Genomic DNA, 21,574 nt, shown 5'->3' with positions numbered 1-21,574 from the left:
ATATTACCATGAGTGTATTTCAAAGCTAATAAATTTGTTAATTTCACCATTCCCATGGATATTTCTGTAATAAACAGACACCTGGATGACTGATGTCATTGAACTACATACAATCTTATTCAGCACTGCACCCTAAGTCACTAAAATTGGCAGAATCCAGAGAAAAAGTAAAAGCAGATGTACATTTATGGCACTGGAACAGGTTGCCCAGGGAGGTTGTGAATGCTCCATCCCTGGCAGTGTTCAACACCAGGTTGGACGAGGCCTTGGGTGATATGATTTAGCGTAAGGTGTCCCTGCCCACGGCAGGGGGGTTGGAACTAGATGATCTTAAGGTCCTTTCCAACCTTAACGATTCTATGATTCTATCTTTTAAACTCCCCTTTTTCAGAACTCTGCATCTTTTCATGTTACTATTTCAGAAAACTTCATAAACATGTTTTTTTTCTTACTCTATCTACATTTTCCCCAAATTAAGACGTGCATTTTTAGCTACCAAAATATAAATTGGGGTGAGGATCTTAGCTTTAATTTCTGGAACAAACAATTTCAATCTTTCATGCTATCCAGTCATTCCTTAACAGAAAGCAAAGAGTTACTGACATATCACAAATAGTAATTTTTACCAAAACAATCTGCTTTGACGTTAAGCTTTTGGCTCATCTTTAAGACAGTCTGTGGTTCTTTTTGCTGATGAATGCAGTTCAAAGGCAGCTTTCCTTTAAGTTTTTAGGCATTTCCTATCTTTTCAATTTAAGAACTCCCTTTTGATTTAGGCTGCCTATGACTAAGTGTAATGTAACAATACATTTATGATTTTGTACCAAATCAGTCTTTGAAAGAGGACAGTTTTTAAGACCAGTGAAAGGAAACGTGGCCTTCAACACACAAATTTCAAACCATCTGAACCAAAGTGATGCTAAGAAGCTTTAATTTTACTTGCCACCTGCAAGTCATAAATTCATTAAAAAGTTGATAATAGCCATTCAATCCATCCAAAACCTATTGCAATTCAGATAAAGAAATTAAATAAAAAAAAAACTTATAAAAAAAGGCAAAAAAAAAAAATTTACTTTTATTTAAAATCATAAATGCAACAATCACAAAATGAAGAATAAGGAAGCAAATAAAAGACGACTCCTGCTGAAGCCAGCAGGGCACCAGCTCTCTCTCTCGTCTATGCACCATCACCATTTTGGTAGTAATTCATGTACTAATCAAAAAGAAGTACCATGACTTTTGCTGTTGATGTCAGTGGTTTTCATCAGTGGTTACTAAAAAAAGTGATGAAATGAGCAACAAGTGAACTGCATGTAATGATCAGAAAGTAACAGACTTCCCAGATCATTGTGAGCAAACTTTCACAACATTCTACAGATGTTGTAGGCAAGGACAGATTACCGGGTATCGTTAGCCATATTCTGCTTAAAAAAATAGGAATAAATAAAAAAATATCTTTAAAAACCTACAGAAGCCAGATTTTACAAACAACACTACCAAAGTTTAGCATTTGCGCTGCACTGCAGCTAAGACTGTGCATAGTTGTTTCTCCCCCCCAAAAAAAAATTCTAGCGCTAATACTTCGAAAGGTCTTTTAACTGCTCTTACCCGATAACCACTTTCAATTGACTTGTATCTCTGTAGCAACTATTCATACAGAATACTGTTTAATCATCTAAATTTACTTCTTGTGTTATCTTACATACACCCCGCTTCCTTGATTCAAGCTGGTTTTCCTCATTTCTCTGCTTGTGCTTACCCGATTTAAGTGCTGCTTCTCCAGAACCATGGAGACATGCACTTTCCCCACCGCACCAGCACAAGTTAGAACTTTCTCTTCTAGACAAACCACATAGTTGTCTCAATTCTCCTTCTGTTTTAGATTTCTCTTGTGGTTTGTAGATCCTACAGCTTTAACTCCTCTACTTCTATTACAAAACAGTACACCCTACATAAAACTACTTCAATGAATGACTCTTGTTTCTGGGAGTTTTATTGAATTATTATTTTTTTAAATAATAAACCTGCTCCTCTCCCAGTACATAAACCTTGGGGCCAAAAAAAGCTTAGTATCAAGTGATGAATTACATATACTGCCAATCTTTATGATATTGTTCTACATGTAACTATTTGCAGCATGTCTTAAAACTCCACTTCCTGGCGATCTCTGCAACTATACTTTTTCTTCCCACTAGTTTCCAACCCTCACTGCTGCAGAGAGCAAAGAGCAGGAGTACAGCTGAAGGGTAGCTCTTATATATAACATGAAAATAATAGGCCTTGCAGTTTGCAGTTTAACCTCATGGTTTTGTGGGGCCTGAGTAAACGTATTTGAATTTGGGAAAGGTAAACTTTCAGTCCAGGAATACAAACATGATCTGCTGACTTGGAATCTCTTTTTGTTCTTGATCAGATAGCAAACTAGTTATTCTGTTGCAAAAATATGCTGAATACTGAACCCTTTGAAGTTGCATTCATTCTTCAAAAACTGATACAATTGAGGCCTTACAGCATCTTTACTCAAGCTTTCACTCCCTCAAGAAAGGGAAGGCATACGTAAATTGATCTTTACTTTAATCTCTTATTAGTACTTCAATTGCGTGTTAGAATCTTTTACTAGATCCCAATGGTAAATTTTGCTTCTCAGTACTGACAAGACTGCTCACATTTAGTTTGCAGAGGTGATAGCAATACAAGTTTTGCTAAAATAGGTTAAGCTAAAATCCAAACAATGAAATTAGGCAACCAATTTGTATTTGAACATCACTCAGTGTGCTCTTCATTGTCAGTCTAGACAAAAAATAATTCTACTCAAACATTTAATTTCAGTTCATTTTAGATACCAAATAAAGAGCATTCATGCAAGATCATTGCAAAATTTAAGATTATTTTAAACTTCAGACTAACAGAAGACAACCATTAGCAGTAACTGTCATTCAGTTTGCAGCACTGCAACCCATATCAGAAGGAGTAAAGTCAGCTAAGTCTGTTACACTTCCTTATTGAAACTTAAAAGGGAAGAGTCCAATAAACATAATGTCAAAAAAAAGATACTGTCTTACTGCTGCTCATCAATACTTCACGCTGCTCAACTCTAGGTACATAAAGTCTGTAAACTGTAAAGTCAAAACTCAATTCTTATGCTACAAAGGAGTTTCCTTTGAAGTTAAATAGCACTTTTTGCTCTTCATCCTAATGGTATTTTTCTCTCAGTGGACAAAAAGTATTAACATCTTCAGTTTTTCTTTACTTACAGACATTACGACTGTGCAGATTCATTACACATTATCAAAAGTTATTTTCTTTGAAAAACATTTCTCATTCCAGAATAACACATCTTTCTAAAGACTGGCATTGCATATTAGCTTTCTGTTTTTTTTAAAAGAACCTTAGATTTCCACATAAAATTTAAGGTCTTGCTTTCCTTTTTGTTCTTTGTAACAATTAATTTGAAGACCGTGTAAAGCAATATCAGATAAATTGTAGGCATGCGGAATGAAGAAAAGGCATCACTACCTTATCTCTGTCCTGCTGCTGCCTGTGATGTTTGCTTAAACTGACAGCGTTACAATTTTCACTTCTTAATTTGTAACAGGATAAAAAAATTACACTCAGTTTTAATCACCATGTGGCAACATTACCACCCCTTTACTGATCAGAGGACAATAATGAATTAACTGCCAAGAAGACACAATGTGATCATTGCTTCGCATGAGCAAAGATAAGCTCTTACTACTACTACAGGCATGTGCTTAATATCCCAACGCCACAATTCTATGCATAGAAAATTTCTGCTACCACAGAAAAATTGAAATAGTAGTGACAAATTGTGATTTCTATCCAACCTTTCTGGGTTTTCTGTTGTTTTTAAAGCAAATGTGATGAACACTCTTGTACTCACTCTGACATTCTATGAACTGATGAATAAAAGTGCAGACCCCTCCACTCTTTGAAAGAAAGTGCTCTAGTAAAGAAAGAAACACTTAAGTTTACATCTTCTTATCATTTTTCAAATTGATGCAACAAAAAATTTGAAAGGTATGTTAACAATATTTGTAATTGCTTATTTACAGTGAACTTTTGAAATCCAAGTCAATATGCAAGCAGACAAGACATGTAACTGAAATGATGCCTGAGTGATACTAGGAAATAGATCACTATTTTGAACTGATCAGAAGTACTTCAACTGCATTTTCAAGGGGTACTTTTAAATGCTAAAATCTATTCACAGTTCTTAAGCATAAAAGAAGCCCCTTATCTCAATAGAACCTATGTTAAAAACCCAAACTTCATTTAACAAAAGTTAGTAAGAACCAATTATTAAAAGTGCAAATGTTCTGCATTTGGTATATTGCTTTTTCAGACTGGGTGATAACAAATAACTTCCACTAAAATTCCATGGATAATTTCATATTTTTGGCAAAAAGATTAATACACACAAGTGATATTTAAATCACAACAAATTTAGCATACAGAAGATGCTACACTTCTGAAACATGCAACTCTATAGCACTAATGCCTCTAGCCTCCTCCTATTTTTTTAATTCCTAATTGGACATACATAATCACAAGTACCAAATCCAAGCACTGAAGAACTAAGAAAACATTAGTTAACCTATATTCTTCAGCAGCTTTTATTAGCTTTGAAAGGGCACTTAAGTTTCTCTTTAGTCTTCATACTTACTCTTCCCTAATGCCCTCTTGAAACTAAAAACATTTATCTTCAGTGTTGCTGAGTATCTCCCTTTGTTTTTTAAACAAAGTTTCACTGCACAGAAATAACATTATTTGAAAGGACAGTTCTTCAGTAGACATCCTAAAACTGGGCTCAATTTCCAGTTTTATCCAAGCCCTGCTATATATAACCTTGTTCAGCTCCCAACTCCAACAGAATCTAGCATCTCTTCACATAAAAAGGTGCTAATGCTTCCCTTCTAAAAAATCCCTTGACCTCAAGAGCCTAGCAAACTGAAAATGTTGCTTTTCAGTATACAAACTGTCAAAACGTGTTACATCCTAACAAAACTGTTCAACCACTCCCTTTTGCTATCACAAGCTTAGCTGTTAAGATCCATTATGTAATGTTTTACTATATTTCAAAGCCACTCTAAAAAGCAAACTTTTTTTCTACCCCAAGGGGCAGGGCTTTTAAAAGACAGCACCATGGCTATAATATTTATTTTCCATATTTAAACTTTTTCTTTTAAGCCTTTTTATATGATCCTCTAAGTGACAGTATAGAAATTTCTCCTATCTTTCTTTACATAATATATGGCTCACAAAACTTAAATATGAAAGCCAGGTGTGGTGCAACTCACTGAGAAACATACCACTTACTGAAATAACTCAGTTCTACGCTACCTTTATCAGTGGCTGATGTATAAGCAAGTCACTCTCTTCTGCACCAGAACTTCCATATGTGCAAAGAGAGAAAATGAATGCCTGACCCTCACCATCTTAATAACACTTTATTATAAAAAGCCTCTAGAGAGACTGTAACATGAGTTCTTAGTTCCTCTACTCTGAGTACAGCTCTTTTAATGTTATGGCCAGCCACAGCAAAAAAACTAATGTAAAATCCTTACTCTTGCAGCAGCTAGGTAGTGTGCCTACAAACATACCTTGAGCACCTGACCTGAAATTTTGAAATAGAGACACAAAGGGAATCCTAAAAAGTATTTTACGTGATTTTACCATTTTCCCCTGACAGGGGGAGGAGGAAGGCATGTATACCTCTGTATACAAATAGAGGAAACCTTCTTTTATTCCCTTACAGGCTACACAGCACAAACCAAACTGACTTTCTGACTTCTGCTTCTGCCTTTAACATGTTATACACCGTGAAGTCTTAGTTCATCTAAAATAATGCAAGACTACTCAGCAAAAAACCCTCAGTAACTGCTTCCTGCTGCTTTCAAGAGGACAAATCCAAAATCTGGCAGAGAATGTCATCTGTCATTATATGATTAAAGGACAGAAGATACAGAAAAGCATAGACTACCATGAAGAGAACACAGGCCAAAAGCTGTAAATTGCCAAGGAAATGTGGATGGACAGGTATAGCAGAGATGCAGAAGAAAGTGGTACAACAGGCATAATAATGGAAAACTAAAATATAAAATAATAAAATAGTAAGTTAGGTGTGCGACAGAAGAAGGTGATAGACTGTATAAACACACAGAACGCCAACTTGAATGAGCAGTTACATGTTGTCTATATTCACAAAGAAGAAGAAATTGGCAGACAGCTTCCTAAAACTCCGAGGTTTAAGCACAAGTTCTACTGTTACTCATAGGATGGAGGAACCTGTATTTTCATGCATCCATCCAGATGACACTTAGTCTATGCAATCCAAAATAAGTCAAAGAGAGATTGCTTCTTCAACTTTGACAAAAAGTATCAGTGATACAATGATTTTTTTTTTTACAACCACAAAATAATGATTTCAATTTTGAAACAGTATTTCAGACAGTTTTCAAACTCAGACTGATAAGAGGCAGCAGTATTTAAAAACCTAACAGGACATCCCTACCAATAACTTTAAAACACACAAAAAAGTGTTTGTTAAAAAAAAAACATATTTAGTGTGATGTTATCAATTATTTTGCTATAAAACTATATGTATTTGCACTTGGAGGTTGAAAGCTTTTCCTGAAGTTTCAGTTTAGCTCTAGACTACTTTTGTTCCCAGTATTGCATGTTTTTTTTCTAATAGCCTCTAACAATCTAGCTTTCAAAATCTTTTTATGGTTTACATGATTAGAATGAAGAATATATCCCTATATATTACCCCAGTTTTGCTTTGTAAAGAAGCTAACTCTTTTGTGGGGTGGAAGACTTAAAATACATTAAAAAAAAATAATTATTTCTTAACCATTCTATCAAGCATTAACACTATTACCAACCAAAAAATATTTATCAGCAAGATGGATCAATCTAACTAAAGCCTAAGTATGGCAGTCTAGAGAACTGGAAACAGATATTAAGCGTCCTGGCTTCCAGTATCAGCATACATCATAACTAAGTGTCTAAAATGCTAGGACATAAAGGAGTAACAAGTACTCAGATTAAGTGGAAGTTTTTGTACAGTTCCTCTCAATGTTTAACAATCTCTCCTCCTGCTCCAAATAAGAACTAGATGCAACGTTATGCCATGATTAACTTTTTATTTTGCTACTGGGCTCCCTAGTTAAGAAGCTCTTAATTTGTAATTAAAAGAAAAATCAAAAGCTAAGAGCTAGAGCATAGACAGTTGTAAAATTTTGTTTAAAAAAGGTATACAGTAATCCTTAAACACTGTATTGGTTGAAATTACAAGTTCTCTATTTAGGTGCCCCAACCTTCTAATACTAGCACCATTCCCCAGAGCTTTCACTAGCCAGCAAGACACAGCAAATGCTCATGAAAGTTACATCAAGGGAAAAATATAAACTGACATAAAAGGACAAAAATATCTTAACCAATAGAACAATTTAGTGAATTTAGAACCATAACTGGAATAACCTTTGCTATACGTGATACTGGGCATATTCTTAACAGACAATTCTATTAAAGAAAACTTCAAGTGTATGCTAAGACACATTAGTTAAAATACTTCGCTTTAACTAAAAAAAGCTTTTTTTTTTAAAAAAAATCAGTTCAATCTGTTTTCATTCCTGTTTAACATAAAAGATAGTGCTTTCTTTTAAAAAGTTAGCTTCTGCTATTTCTGTATTTCATATACTTGCATTTTTTGGTAAGTTACAGTTAGGAAAAAATATGTTTTGTTAACTTTACTTACCATACCAAATTTATTAGAAAAATGGTGTGTGTCTGTGTTGCAAGGAAAAGTAAAATTAAAGGGATAAAAGTCAATGAGTTTTCCACTTTCTCGTGTCACAAGCCTGACATCATTCAGCAGACTTCTACTGAATCCAGTTAACGCCCATCAAAAACAGGTAAATAAAGAGGACTTCCAAGTTGGTTTGTTACATTGTACAGAATTTTCTGAAAACACCCAGACTGAAAGTCTAAGCAAAAACTGCTGGTCAGAGGAGTGGACAAATTCAATTCCATTTTTCAAGAGAATATAATTGAAAGTAAAACTTCAGAGAACATTTTGAATTTGTTCAACTTCAAACATTACCCATAAGACAAAAGGTAGCCTTAAGATACACTACCTTTCTCTGTGCTCCCATTAATTTTAGGTATGAAGTCATCAACTTGTATGCCTAGGATTAAGAAAGGGTATTATTTCTGGAACCAAGCAAAATGTTTTGGGTTTCGCTTCTTTATAAATACACAATTGTGAAAGGCATCTGGCTTTTCATACTACCTCTTCCTTCTAGGTATCTAACCTAATCAAACAAAACAGGCAGAATTTGTTTTCCTTTGCACTACAGGATATGTTCCTGTTTGTTCAAACATGTAAGAGGTTACTATCATACAAGGAATTACTGTCTATTACATATATATTTAAAAAATCCTTTTATATATATGTATGTAAAGCTTCCAAAAGGTTGGAGCTGAGAAGGCTCAAACAGCTCTAAACTGAGCAATGAACCACAACTGTGGACACCCACAGCAGCAGTGCCCTCTACTGGCATTCTGCTGCGGCCACACGTCTTCCAAACGTTTTCAACCGGTACCAGGAACGCCGCACTACTGGGGTAACACTAAAACGTTAATCTTTTCCCAGACACCTAGACTACAAGATTATAATAATGATAGTAATTGAACAGAAAATGTGGAAACCAGCTTGAAACAAGAAACTGATCACACCTACCTAAGCTGTTGTGTTCTTTAAGTGTTTTCTCTTGAAGATGCTCTAACCGTACTGTAAACAGAAGTCCAAGAAAAAGATATTTCACAGATTAAAAGAAAAACAAATAATCAAAGTTTCTTCCCCACTAATCACTAACCTTGTAAAGCAGTTAGCCGCTCATTGGTGAAGTCATTGTCAGCCTGCAAAGCTTCTATTTTTGCTTGAAGCTCTTGCTCTCTCTCTTCCATTTCATCTATTTTATGCTGCAACTCTTTTTTCTCAGCCAGTCCTTTCTGTTGGATTTCTTCTTGTCTTCCTTCTGCTACCTGCTCAAAACACATTTTAAAAATCCCCAAACAAATCAAAATTGACATGTAAAGGAATTGATTTCATTCTCATTAACTCTAAGATTTTTAGGTTGAAAATTATTTGTCTGTATAAAAGCAGCTAAATTTAATTTTACACCATATATAACTTTGTATTAAAATACATTGCAGCCCCAAAGACATGGCAACTTTCAAAGTGAACAAAAAGGGAAATCTTTTTAGCAAATTACTTAACTGATGATAGTTTCAAGTACATGAAATGTAAACCCAAAGATTATGTAAAAGACAATATGCATCTTTCTTCCATTAACCTGTTGTTTAAAGTTTTTTAATCTTTGATAGGTACATTAGAAATTAAATTGCATTTATTTGCTCCACGCACTACAGTATCATTAAGTCACAAAGTTCTGTCATTACCTTTAGCTTGTCAGAAAGATCTTTAATTTCATTTACAGCTCCATTGTATTTATTAGCTAATTCTCTTAATTCTTCCTGAGTCCGCTCATTCATTTCTTTCAGGTGAGTACATTCATCTTCTGTATTACTTAAACTTCGCTGTAAGAGAGAATTATTATGCAATAAATAAAAAAATAGAGACTAATAATCTACCAAACACTGAAATTGATCTTTTTTTCCCCAAACAGTGTATGGAACTAATCACATTTAACTGCTTGGTTCCTAATCAGTAGGGATAAACAAGCACATCAAGTCCCGGCGAAAATGCTATCTACACAAACCTTTGTAATGTTCTACTTTAAAAACACATTATGTGAAAATATATTGGCTTCAGGCATGTGTAAAAAAACACCAACCAAAACTGCCACAGTATGGTATATAATTAATTGTGATCAACAGGTATAAGGAACTGTGTGATCTCCCCCATTCTGTTTTATGCTAATCTGTGAGAGTTTTATAACATCTTGTAATTCAATGTAACCAATAGATTTCATCGCACCTGTCACCCAGCGAAAGAAGATTTAACACATTATAAAAGCCAAATGGCTCCACGGAAGCGACCTAAACCTTTTCCTGTACTCTGTAATGTAGAGTCTAAGCTAAGATCTCCTTACTGAAGAGGCAGCTGGGTCTTCAGGAGGCAAGGAATGCTCCAGAAGTTTGCAACAGCTGGTGACTACACACAACTAAATGGTATATAGAGTTTCCTCCTCACAGCTCAAGATTTCTTTCTTCAGTCATACGTGTTTTCATTTGCGTTTGGGTTTTCTTTCTTCTTTTGGTAACAAGCTCTGACTTGGTTCTCATTTATGACCAAAACACCTTTACACAAAAGCGCATTCAAAACTATTAAAGGACAACTCTCAATCAGCAGCCAATGATTCTTCTGCATGGAGAGAATATTATGTGGCAGGAAGCACTCAAGCAAATCCCGTAGTAAAGTTAAATTAATATTTCTCCTCCAAGACTCAAAGGAAAGAGGAAACAGTAGAATAGGTCATAAGATTCTTCTCCTAGTATAGGACTGAAAAGGAGAAGTAGTCAACATAAGACTCCAACCATTAACAAACCTGCCAAGAACTATTACAATACAAAAAGGTGTATTTAACTGAAATCTCATGAGGTTATTCACTACAGCAGTATATGCACTGCATTCTCTAAAAACATGACAAGGGTAGAGACTTTGTGCACTTAATTGTAAGATATTTCTTGACCTAACGGAACACAGCAAATAATTATAATGGCAAGAGAAAAGAAAAGAAAAGATAGTGATGAAAAATATTATAAAGGCAGAAATTTCCTTTGAAGAAAGTGTTCAACACTTTGTAATCTCAAAAACTCATCCTTAAGTGTAATTTATATGAGTGTATATCATTTCCTCTCACTTATTTCCCACATATAGTGCAACTTCATGAATTCTGAAATCTGGCAGAAAAAGTAGGAGTTCCAAGAATATTTTCTCATTAACTTTAACAATCCAAGCACTGTTCAATAGGAGAAATAAACACTACTACTTAATATACTGAAAATGCCACAACACAACAAATACTGGAATATTACAGGAAACAAGACACGGATCTAAGCAGCAGCAGTTTTAACTATTTCAGCGCTTCCAGGAGACAAGGCATGAAACTTTAGTACCTCCACTTCAGACAGTTTTCTGACCACTTCAATTTTCTCCTGAAGGACCCGCCTCAGGGACTCTTTGGCTGTTGTCTCATAGTTGTGTTTGTCTTCTTGCAATGCTATAAGCTCTTTTCGTATACTGTCTTCTGTTTGATTCTGTATGTATAAAACAATTCAGATATAAAGATAGAACATAAATAAGTATTTTGTTGATTAAATATATTAGATTGTGGTAAGACCTGTTCTGTTCCAAAATGTTTAGCAGTTTCTGTTAGATGGAAAAACTGTCATGGACAAATCAGTGATCAAAGATTCTTGACATTGCTGGGTGTAAACCAGCTGTTTTTTGAAGTGCATATACAGCAGCACACATTGAATGGTCACCTGCGATTACAAGAAAACTATGGAGGTTTTCTGGACACTGCTAAGATAGCGTCCTACAGTTTGACAAACCAGAAACCTCAGAGGTCTCATCTGAAAGACCTCAAACAGGACCTGCAGAAAAAATTCTCATGATGTAGGTAGTTGAGAGGAATGAAAAGTAAAATACAATTAAAATAAAAATTCAGGGCAGGCATAGGTGGCCTAAACAACAATCACAGTATGTCACAATTGTTACTCTGTCTCTGAATATCAGACAGCACACTGATAATACCTTTTTTCAAATCCCTATTTGGAAAGGGCCATCCACAGGAAAGGAAACAGGACAGGATGGGTACTTCTCACCAATGACAGAAATTCCTTTACTGTTTTTCATTACATACATTCTTATATCTAGATATGAAAGAAATCAAACTGGGCTAAAAAAATGCTGAAAAATAGCCATTTATCTAGATTTAAAGTGATTCCATGAAATATAGAACAGATCTACAGCTTTCATGCTATATAGATTATCCAAATAAACACTGGCTCATTTCAGAAAGTTCATCTTCTGACTGCTTTCCTACAACCACCTAATTGCAAAACACTTCAACAGAGCTATTTTTCAGCATTCCTAACATTCAACTTAAGGTGAACTACTTACCTTTGAACATGCCTGTAACTGATTTCCCATAACCTCTAATCTTGATAGCAGCCTGTCTTCATCTATTAAAGCCTAGCAGAAAAGAAGTATCACCTTAGTATTAACATATGCTTTAGGTACTTCCAGTAGAGTTCTGCTTTAAGACTTTAATTCTGTTGGAGTACTCACTATTAATAGTTATTTCAAACTGGCACATAAACTGAATTTATTAAACAGCCTCTTTTACACAGCTTAAGAGAACCACCATAAACTTTCTACTTCTGCTGCTGCTCTCCCCCCTCCATCATTTGTAAATTAATAGTTGAAATTTATGTCACTGCGTATTTCAGTCCATAGAGGAAAAAGATGCCTGCAGATACCTGCCAACTAGTATCTGAAGCTTCTTGTGTGACAGCAAGTAGTCGCTGAAGTGTTGCCAACTTTTGTTCCAACATTTGTTCCCGATGTAAGGCTTCCTATGAAGAGAGCAGAGTACCAGTGAGTTCAATTGGAAAAACTAAGGAAAAGAGAAGCAACAGAAGAGATACTAAAGTACAAAGAAAAAAAAAAAGAAAGTGTGAGTAGCAAACATTGTCACATACTTAAAACTATAATAATCCCATACCAACACACATTTATTTGGATATTTTAATTAGAAAATGTTATCATATAACCTCAGGTTCCTGAAAACCTTCATTTTTCATGCATAAGCTGCACACGCTGAGTACACACTATAACAAGTTATTCTTTCCAGGACTTAAAAACACTTTGACTTTCATCAGTTTGAGTAACAAAACTGTAAACACCGAAAGCCAGCTTGGCAGCTCCCATGCAGTGAGTGAGCTGTGCATCCTCAAATAAGGTCACAATAGAAAAATGCCAAGCAAGAACTACTGTTTTTGTTTGATGCTTGTTTTATGGCAGTATGATTGAAGAGCATCTTCATATAACAATTCCAGGATACGAAAAATGAACAGATTGATGAGCAAGTATGTATTCGGCCTCCCAAGAAAAAGCATCTGCTGGAGCTGCTTCCTGCTAAGTCAGCAAGTATGTATGAAGTTACTAGCTGTTTCAAAAGTCTCATCACTGATGTGAACTAATAAAAATTGCCATTACCAAATATGAATGGCTAAAATAAATCAGCAGAACTATACATAAATTAAACCTAAATAGAACGTACCAGGAAGATTTTTTCATATACTTTCCAGAAAGCTGATTTTATGATCTTGCCTAGAGAGTTTACTTACACATATTAGCAAACACTTTAATATGTGTCCTTCTGCTGTCTAACCCTTTTGTGACATGAAATCTTAGGAAAAAGCACACCTATTTAAACTGAAAAAGGAGCAGGCACAGAAGGGTTGGTGATGCCAATGAGGAAGAAAGAGCTGCCAGCACTGTCCCCTCCTTTATAATTTCTAATAGATACAGGGACAAAGATATTCACACCAAGGAATTATCTTCACAGAAGCAAACTAATTTTTGTCACACGGAATGACCTCTTGTTTTGCCTTTCTTTCATTCTATCAAAGCTTTTATACACATACATAGTACATCTCATAGCAATGGATGATAACAAAAATATTGTGGGCAAAAGAAAATCAGGGACAGCAAGGCAGGAGAGGAGAAAGGACAGGAAAAGTAAATAAGATACCATCCAGGGAACCTTCTATAAAACAAAATGAGTTTACATGCTTCTTTTAACAAAGTCATAATTTATACTGCTCATGCAAAACATAGTTTACCTAGAGCCATACTATGTCCAATTACAATATGGTTTACATTATTTCACTACAGAAAAGGTAGTTAAATGCTTATAATGTTCAGGTTTACAAAATGCAAGCTAAGACATGAAGAGCCTAGTATTTCTATTTTGAACAAAACCTGAGTATTCCAGTAAGTAAATACTGTCAACAGAAAACCTACCTGTAGATACTGCGAAAGCTGAAACAATTCCTGAGAATACATACTGGGAGTGTTAGCAGCAACCTGAAAAATAAGAGAACTTAAGAATGAAAACAGGTTTGGATTTTTCATTAAACTCAATGCAAAATTCAGTATCCAGTTATGAAGGTACATTTAAGATTGTCTAATAATGACACTTTCATTCATTCATTGTTCTGCTACTGTTTATTCTTTGGTTTGTGATAGGACTTTCCAAAACTGGACTGAGGACCCACTGTGTAAATGTCTAAATGTAAAGAGTTTAAGGCTTTTGTTTCAGACCAGATTAAACTGACAAAAAAAACAAGGCGCGCAAAGGTGAAGCCATTCAACCCACGGACAAACAGAAATTAGGGGCTTCCAGAATTGGAACTAAAGCCTCTCCTCTTCCAATTTAATGCCATCATCACACACACATTTCAAACACATGTTTCCTGTTGACCATCATCTTCATAATTTGCCTTTGTAAGTATCTATGTCAGATTTGGGGACTATTTATATTATCTTTAATCATAACTCAAATTGTTCTGGACTTGGGGAGAATAGAAGGATTGTTTTGGGGTGGTTTTTCTACAAATTTATTTACTAATTCTTGTAGGCTCTTCCTACACTGACATAATTTTGAAGCTGATTTTCGCACTTATACCTGCAGTCCTCAGAATTCGTGCCCTTGTCCCCGATTCAAGATATATGTGCTGTTCTGAAACCTCAACTCAAATGCAGTGTCTTATTAACTCCTCATACTGCTGACTTCACAAGTTTCCTTAGCTTCACAAAACTTCACCCTTTATGTTTAGAAGTCTGAGTCGAACCTGTGTTCAGAAGTCTGAATTGTTTAGAAGTCTGAGTTGAAACTATTTAATTCTTCTTCTTAGGGACTAGAGAGACAACCAATTCCTGATCAAGTTCAGCTACCTTAAAACGTACACTGCAACACTGCATTACCTTCTCTACCTTAAATGTCACTCAAAATATTAAACTAGTAAAAAACTGGTACTGCAAAACATATATAGATGTAACTAAATTCCTCTATTTCTTCATCTTTGTAATACGCCAGAAAACAGCATGTGGCTGAATAAGGCAGAACACAGCAGACTACTGAATTACCTTGTCAACAGGACTTGGTAATGGAGCATGGATAACACTAAAAGAAAAAAGCAAAAAAGTTAAAAAAAAGTGAACACAAAGCGCAGAACTGCAGTTAAAAAAAAATAATTTAGATCCCTAACACATTTAATCAAGATGCTTCGTATTTTGAAGTTTATTCGTCACATAAAAATGAAGACTTGATACATAAACATGCAAAACCAGTTCATACTATGTTGACCAACATTTTCAAAGTTACAGAACTGTTTTCAGATTATAAATCCAAGGTCTATACTTTTATTTCAATAGCTATATAGTACTTGATTCTTTTAGAACTGATTCGTTAAGATTTAAACCAATTCACATGCACAAAACAACAGCTATGAATATATGGATATATTACTCGTGCAAATTCAGCAAACTGCATAAAATAATATTTGGTAACTTACAGAATTTTGTATGCTTTTACTAGAACAAGGTTTATATTTGCACATTTTCATCAGAATAAAAAATTTAATACCATATGTTTTCACACTTCTTACTAGAACAATTACAATGAAAACTTCCTGCAATACTTTGACTTATCTTCTGAGAAGCAAAGACCCGAAAGCTTCATGCAAATATTTCTGCATACTAATGCTAAAAGAATGCTTAAATAAGCAGTCAAAAACCACACAATTGGTAAGATTGAAAGATGATTAAGAAGATTAATATTATGTAATTTGTAATGTGCACTCTATTAGTGGAAACAAAACATTTTTTGCTCCATAACATGCATACATATACAGAAAGCGCTCTCAATATTCATCTGAGTTTACAAACATTATTCCATCATATTTTATGAATATTTCCCCCATGCCAAGCAAAGCTTTCTTTCATTGTGACACTAAATAACTGCACCAGTTACTGTATTACTTATCTGAAGACTATAAACAGTGTTACATGTACACACAGAGAAATACTATTAACTTCACTTTAGTAGAGTCTATGTGTATTTAAAGGAGCCAAAATAATAATCCCACATAAAAGAGGGAAGGATAATTTGCTCATTTGCTTTGTTTTTCCCTGTATTCTTCCGTTTATAATACCCACTCCAGTACCCCAAACCACAGCCAGTCAGAAAAGCACAACTTGATAAGAACTTCTTTATCTTTCATAGCTGTCTTAATTTCTAAAAGCAACAAGCAAATGAGATTTCTTTTTTATAATGCCTGAAAAAGACCCATGCTCTCAGCTACTTCCTTTCTGTGAAAATGGGAAAAGAAACTGTTCCTATGCTGATTTCAAACATAATATTCATCAAGTCTTCATTACACAGTAGTTTAATTTTGCTGCATATGAATAGACACTCATTCTTACTCTGATCGCAATCGAGCTTCCATTCCATCTGGAAGAAACAGTTTGATTGTGGAGACTATACATCCATGAGTAACTGAAAAGAAACAAATACCAAGTCATGATGATTCATTATTATTTAAGTTCAATGGTTAATGTTATAGTAGCCAAGCAAACTGTCCTAAGAAACTTTGAGGGAAGGAAACAACAAGAGTGCCTTCAAGCATCAGTGCATGGATCTGCCTTCTCAGATCTCCAGAGCCTGGAAGCTTTACCATCAGAAACTGATGAGTTGATGCTGTGTACTTCAACTTGGCTGTGAAGAACTTCCAGTTCCAGTTCTTCCACATGCAGCAGTACCTGCAAGTTGTCTTTACTGAGGCAAGTTAAAAAAGTTAACTGTATGTTTTGATCATAAAATGAGGAAAAAGGAAAGCATTCCCTGTGCTCGGTAACAGGAATGCACAAGTACAAACAAAATAATGAGCTACCATTTTGACAAGATTCCTATGAGGATATCCAGGGCCTTAAAAGGTAACACATCCAATTTGTATCACCAGACACTCACTTTAGCATCTGGGACTTGTCAAGTGGTTGCTATTTACAAACACAAGCATCAAAAAGGAACACAAAGAGTGTAGAAACTACAGAGAAGTGCATGCACACCCTCTTGAATGCTATGACCAGCGTTAAAGGCAATGTATCTCTTTTGGTATGCTTATAGTACACATCCAATGCACAGCCCTAGATAAGTGGCCTCTCGCTTTACCAGGAGAAAGCTTGCTCCTGCAGGACTAAAGTCAAGATTCTATGAACTCAAGAAGATCCTAAAGGATAAGAGGAGACAATGCAGTATTTGATTCTTCCATCGAGTTCAGCCTCTCTTCACAATGTTTCCCAAAAATGTTACTGGCATCATCTTCAATGACATTTAACTCAAATTACAGGTTTTCTTGTTTGTTTGTTTGTTTTGGAGGGGTTTTTTGTCTGTTGTGGGGTTGCTTTTTTGTTGTCTTAGTGGTTTTTTTTTCCCCTTGTATGGTTCTATAAACTGGAAAGTAAGAATTCTTTCCAGTTACATGTTCCTAAAATACTGCCTCAAGCTAGATATACGTAAGTATATGGTCGTCTATCATCTGCCACTATACCTGAAGTACTCACCAACATACAAGTGGCTGCTCTACTTTCATGGTTATTAATATCAGTAAAACAGTTAATCTGGCTTTGACAAAACAGGGCCATGGGTGTTTTAGGACATCATCAGCACTCCAGGGAAACGAGACAGGTCTTTGAGGAAGCTACCTCAATAGAATCTAAAAATACAGGAGAAATTTTCCAACCGAAGAGAACTGTTCTTAGCCTTTATTCAGTGCTAAAAGCTAATGATGCTTTGGAGAAGTATCTTCTTGGCTACTGCACCTTGTTTTTTCAAGCTGACCTGGTAAAGTATTAAATGTTCATGCCAGGATCTCAGTCTCAAAAGAGATTAATCCACAGCTTCTGACTTTTTGGCTTTAGACTTAGACCCCAGAATTCCCAAATCTGTTCTTGAAAAAAAAACCCTTTGAAGAAAACATCCAAAACATTACCGATATTAGCTGTAGCATGTAATACACTGCTTTTGTAATGAAGAATCTTTCCATTAATGCATAAAGAGGAAATCAGTGATTTCAAGAAGTGTTAGGGTATCTGAAATTAAAGACCAACAGACTGCTTTACCTTTGGGTCATGTATCAGGTCGGTCTGCTTGAGATTATATAATGTCAAAGTTTTTCAACATCAACACACAGACTGAAAAACCTCCCCTCTAAGCTGCAGGAGCTTTATTTGTGTAAAAGATTAAGAAACACAGAAGAGGGTCTCATACAGACAGAGAATGTGAAAAGGGTTTATAAAATAAAAATAGGTTTATAAAATAAAAAAATTTAAAAGAAAAAAAAAAAATCAAACCTGTGGTCTGTCCTTTAGCTATCAGTTCATAATAATCAGAAAAATAATGGGAAAGTGGAAGGTAAAGCAAATATAAAATACTACTGAATTGATGAGTGGACAGCACAGTAATTGTTTAAGTCTGTATTATTGCTTTTGGAGAATAATTAGAAAGAGCAATAAAGCAAGCTGCGGTTGCAGTCGCGATGGAGCAATCTCTGACCAGCCTCAGCCACGGCCCCTGCCCGCCCCGCGCCCCAGGTGACCCACGGGCCCCGCTCACCTCCGGCGCTGCCGAGGGGTCGGCTCAGGACGCGCAGCCGGGCCCGGCTCTCCCCTGCCCCAGCCCTCCCGAGCACAGCCTCGGCCCGCAGCCGACCGCGGCGCCAGGCGGCGCTGCAGAGCGGCGGCGGCCGCGGGGCCCGGCCCGGTCCCAAGCGATACTGCCATCGTTAAACTGATCGCAGCGGCGCTGCGATGATCAAACCACGCCAAGCAACTGCCCCTCGCGATCCCCTCGCAGCGCCGTGTGCTGGGCAGCAGCACGCATCAAGCTCCTTCACCTGCACTGGCTTTTCCAAATACCGTGCGCCAAGAAACAGACTTTATTGAAGAGTCCAACCTGGACCAGGAACAAGTGCATAAACTGCACTTGAACTAAACCGTCTGGTATCATCCGACCCTGCTCCGAAGCCTGACACTGTGCTCTCCACTGAGGAGTCACCATCCATGAACTCCTGGGATGCTCCAGCACCCACTGGGAAGTTCAGGAGGTGCTAATAGAATATGACCCACACTAACACAGGGAAAAGCACAGAGAGATGATTAATGGATCCTGGATTAAGGAGAGGGAAATGTGCTGGCCTGTGTGCTTGTCTGTGCTGTGAGAGTGGACAAATAAGGAAGCGGGAGGGCTGGGAACATTTCTCCAGGGCCTGTTCATGACTTCAGCTCGGCAGCAGAAGCTGAGGCATGGCCCTTGTGTAAGATACCCTGGAAAATCACAGGCTGAACGTGCCACTATTTTAATGAACCAAATCAAGATCGCATTTGCAAGGAAATGACTGAGATACAGCCTGAACAATGAAATAAAAATAAATGTATTCTAGCAATATTTACAGAACTCAGAATCTACATAAGCAAGTAAACGCTGCCTATCCTGTCCTCATTGCCTTGTAATCACGCACAGCGAAACGCTGAAACGGCTTGTGCAAGTATAGCATTATGTAAACACCAGAATACAAAATGGTTTAAAAGGGAATCCCTAATTTAAAAAACAACTTTCATGCCCATTTCATTACTTTATTAACAGTAACATCTAAGACTGATGCAAAAAACCTGTTTACATGCATTCCAACTGCATTCATGGGTAGGTAAACACTTCAACTGTGACGCAGCTGTTTCATGCCCCAACATGATGATATGATCTTCATTCATTGCTTGGGGGAGCACAGAGAGGGAGGAAAGCAAACCTGGGTGCTCTTCCTTATTAGCTAGCCCCACACATTCATGAGTAACATGAGTCCTAATGTTCAAAGCTGAAGAGGAGGAAAGGAAGGCTGCAAAACCTGATCGCTCATTACACAAGTGTCAGGTCTCTGGGATTGTGTTTTGTGTAACTAACACAAAACCCTTGGGAAGAGCTACCACTGCCAAGGACTCCTGGCAAGAATTCGCTTACGGTGAACTTTCCACAAACTTTCACATCAACTAATTGCAAATAATTGCTGATAAAATCAAGTGAACTCCAATTTTTCTTCCAACTGAACCTTAAAATAAAACCTGTTTTAGGTCTAAATACACATGAAGAAATTGAGCTTCTTTCAGTAAGGACAGGATCTCATCAAATGAATAGTCCCAGGTTCATTAAATGCAATGTATTGTTTAATTTATTCAATGTATACTGTTAGCTTTCATAAATATTTGCAATCACTTCACATGAAATAATACTTTAATTAACTCCCAGGCAATTCCAACTAGACATCCAGGAGTTAAATCTTTGCAACATCATTTTTGAGCAACGTGAAACAATGTGATGTGACCTCTATTACAATGAATCACTCAAAAATACTAAAGGTCCAGAAGCTTTCCATGAAAAAATAACTAACCACCAATATTGCTTAACAATGTTTTCTTTAAAGGTGTATTCATTAACCTTCCTGTGATACTCCAGATGTTGAGAACTATGACCTACCCATCTACAGACAGGTAGACTTCATGAGTAATAGATGGAGCAGGCTTCATCTTTCTGTTTTGTTCACTTAATGCCCTTTAAGAATTCTACTGTTGTACGATTGATGTGTTGTGGGGTTTCTCGAGGGGGGTTGCTTGTTTGGGGAGTTTGCTGGGTTTAAGAGAATTTTACCATCAGCATTTAAATTTAATGTTCAGAAATTAGTAAAGTGGAAGAGGAGTGATGGCAGTTCTGCCATTTTATCTGTGCGTTACCGAATTAGGATTCTTCAGAACATGACCAGAACTTCAATGCTTACAGCACATAACAGACCTACTGGGCAACTTTTAAGTCTTGGAAATATTGATTACAATCTAATAATGAACACGCAGACCAGTTTTCAGAAAGAGAAAGAAATGGTTCCTAAAACACTGTACATAAATGCAAAAGATAAGAGACTGAGGCTGCGTTTTTATTGATTAACAGATACATAGCTATTACCACAATACAAGATCTCCTGAGTGTGCTTGCTAGGAAGAGGACAGCAAGAAAACAAAACTAAAAAAAAATCCCATCACCTCATTTTTCAGCTAGCAACTTTTTTCTATCCTCTTTTTAAAGTACCTGCAGAAACCAAAATCAGGAACAGTCACAGAAAGAACCAGCAGGTATTTTAGCAAAAATTAAATTAGCCCACTTCAAACTTACACTGTTTTATCAAGAAATTCAGTTTCATACTTCTGCCACATTATTAATTGTAATTTCAGGATTCATAGGCTTGAAAGGTAGTTACAAAAATAAAATTAAAAAAACCCAACACAGCACTACACACACGCCCATGCTGCGCTTCTTTAATTGCTGTAAGCCAGTTTCAGTGAAGCAATAGCTAAACATGTAGTCCCAGCTGAGCCTCCTTTTCTGAATCTGCATTTCCACTACACATACTAGCA

General features: G+C 36.2%; 1 protein-coding gene across 43 annotated transcripts in view; it reads right to left on the bottom strand.

Moving 5' to 3' along the window:
• Positions 1 to 21,574, bottom strand: part of SLMAP (sarcolemma associated protein) — an 83,331-nt gene that overhangs the window by 27,688 nt on the left and 34,069 nt on the right. For 10 of the 43 annotated variants that reach the window (XM_062610717.1, XM_062610715.1, XM_062610741.1 and 7 more), the window contains exons 4-14: positions 16,547 to 16,619; positions 15,209 to 15,245; positions 14,084 to 14,146; positions 12,535 to 12,630; positions 12,176 to 12,247; positions 11,167 to 11,307; positions 9,487 to 9,624; positions 8,901 to 9,069; positions 8,765 to 8,815; positions 8,160 to 8,210; positions 3,902 to 3,964 (exon numbers count right to left, since the gene is read on the bottom strand). In XM_062610717.1, the coding sequence (XP_062466701.1) occupies positions 3,902 to 3,964; positions 8,160 to 8,210; positions 8,765 to 8,815; positions 8,901 to 9,069; positions 9,487 to 9,624; positions 11,167 to 11,307; positions 12,176 to 12,247; positions 12,535 to 12,630; positions 14,084 to 14,146; positions 15,209 to 15,245; positions 16,547 to 16,619 (954 nt within the window). The remainder of the gene's footprint in view (positions 1 to 3,901; positions 3,965 to 8,159; positions 8,211 to 8,764; positions 8,816 to 8,900; positions 9,070 to 9,486; positions 9,625 to 11,166; positions 11,308 to 12,175; positions 12,248 to 12,534; positions 12,631 to 14,083; positions 14,147 to 15,208; positions 15,246 to 16,546; positions 16,620 to 21,574) is intronic. The other 33 variants (XM_062610726.1, XM_062610738.1, XM_062610750.1 and 30 more) reach the window with 7 other exon arrangements.

Source organism: Pezoporus occidentalis, unplaced genomic scaffold (genome assembly GCF_034315485.1).
Source record: "Pezoporus occidentalis ecotype Australia unplaced genomic scaffold, CSIRO_AGI_Poc_V1 ctg149, whole genome shotgun sequence".
NCBI lineage: Eukaryota > Metazoa > Chordata > Aves > Psittaciformes > Psittacidae > Pezoporus > Pezoporus occidentalis.
This window is presented reverse-complemented; position numbering and strand designations above follow the sequence as displayed.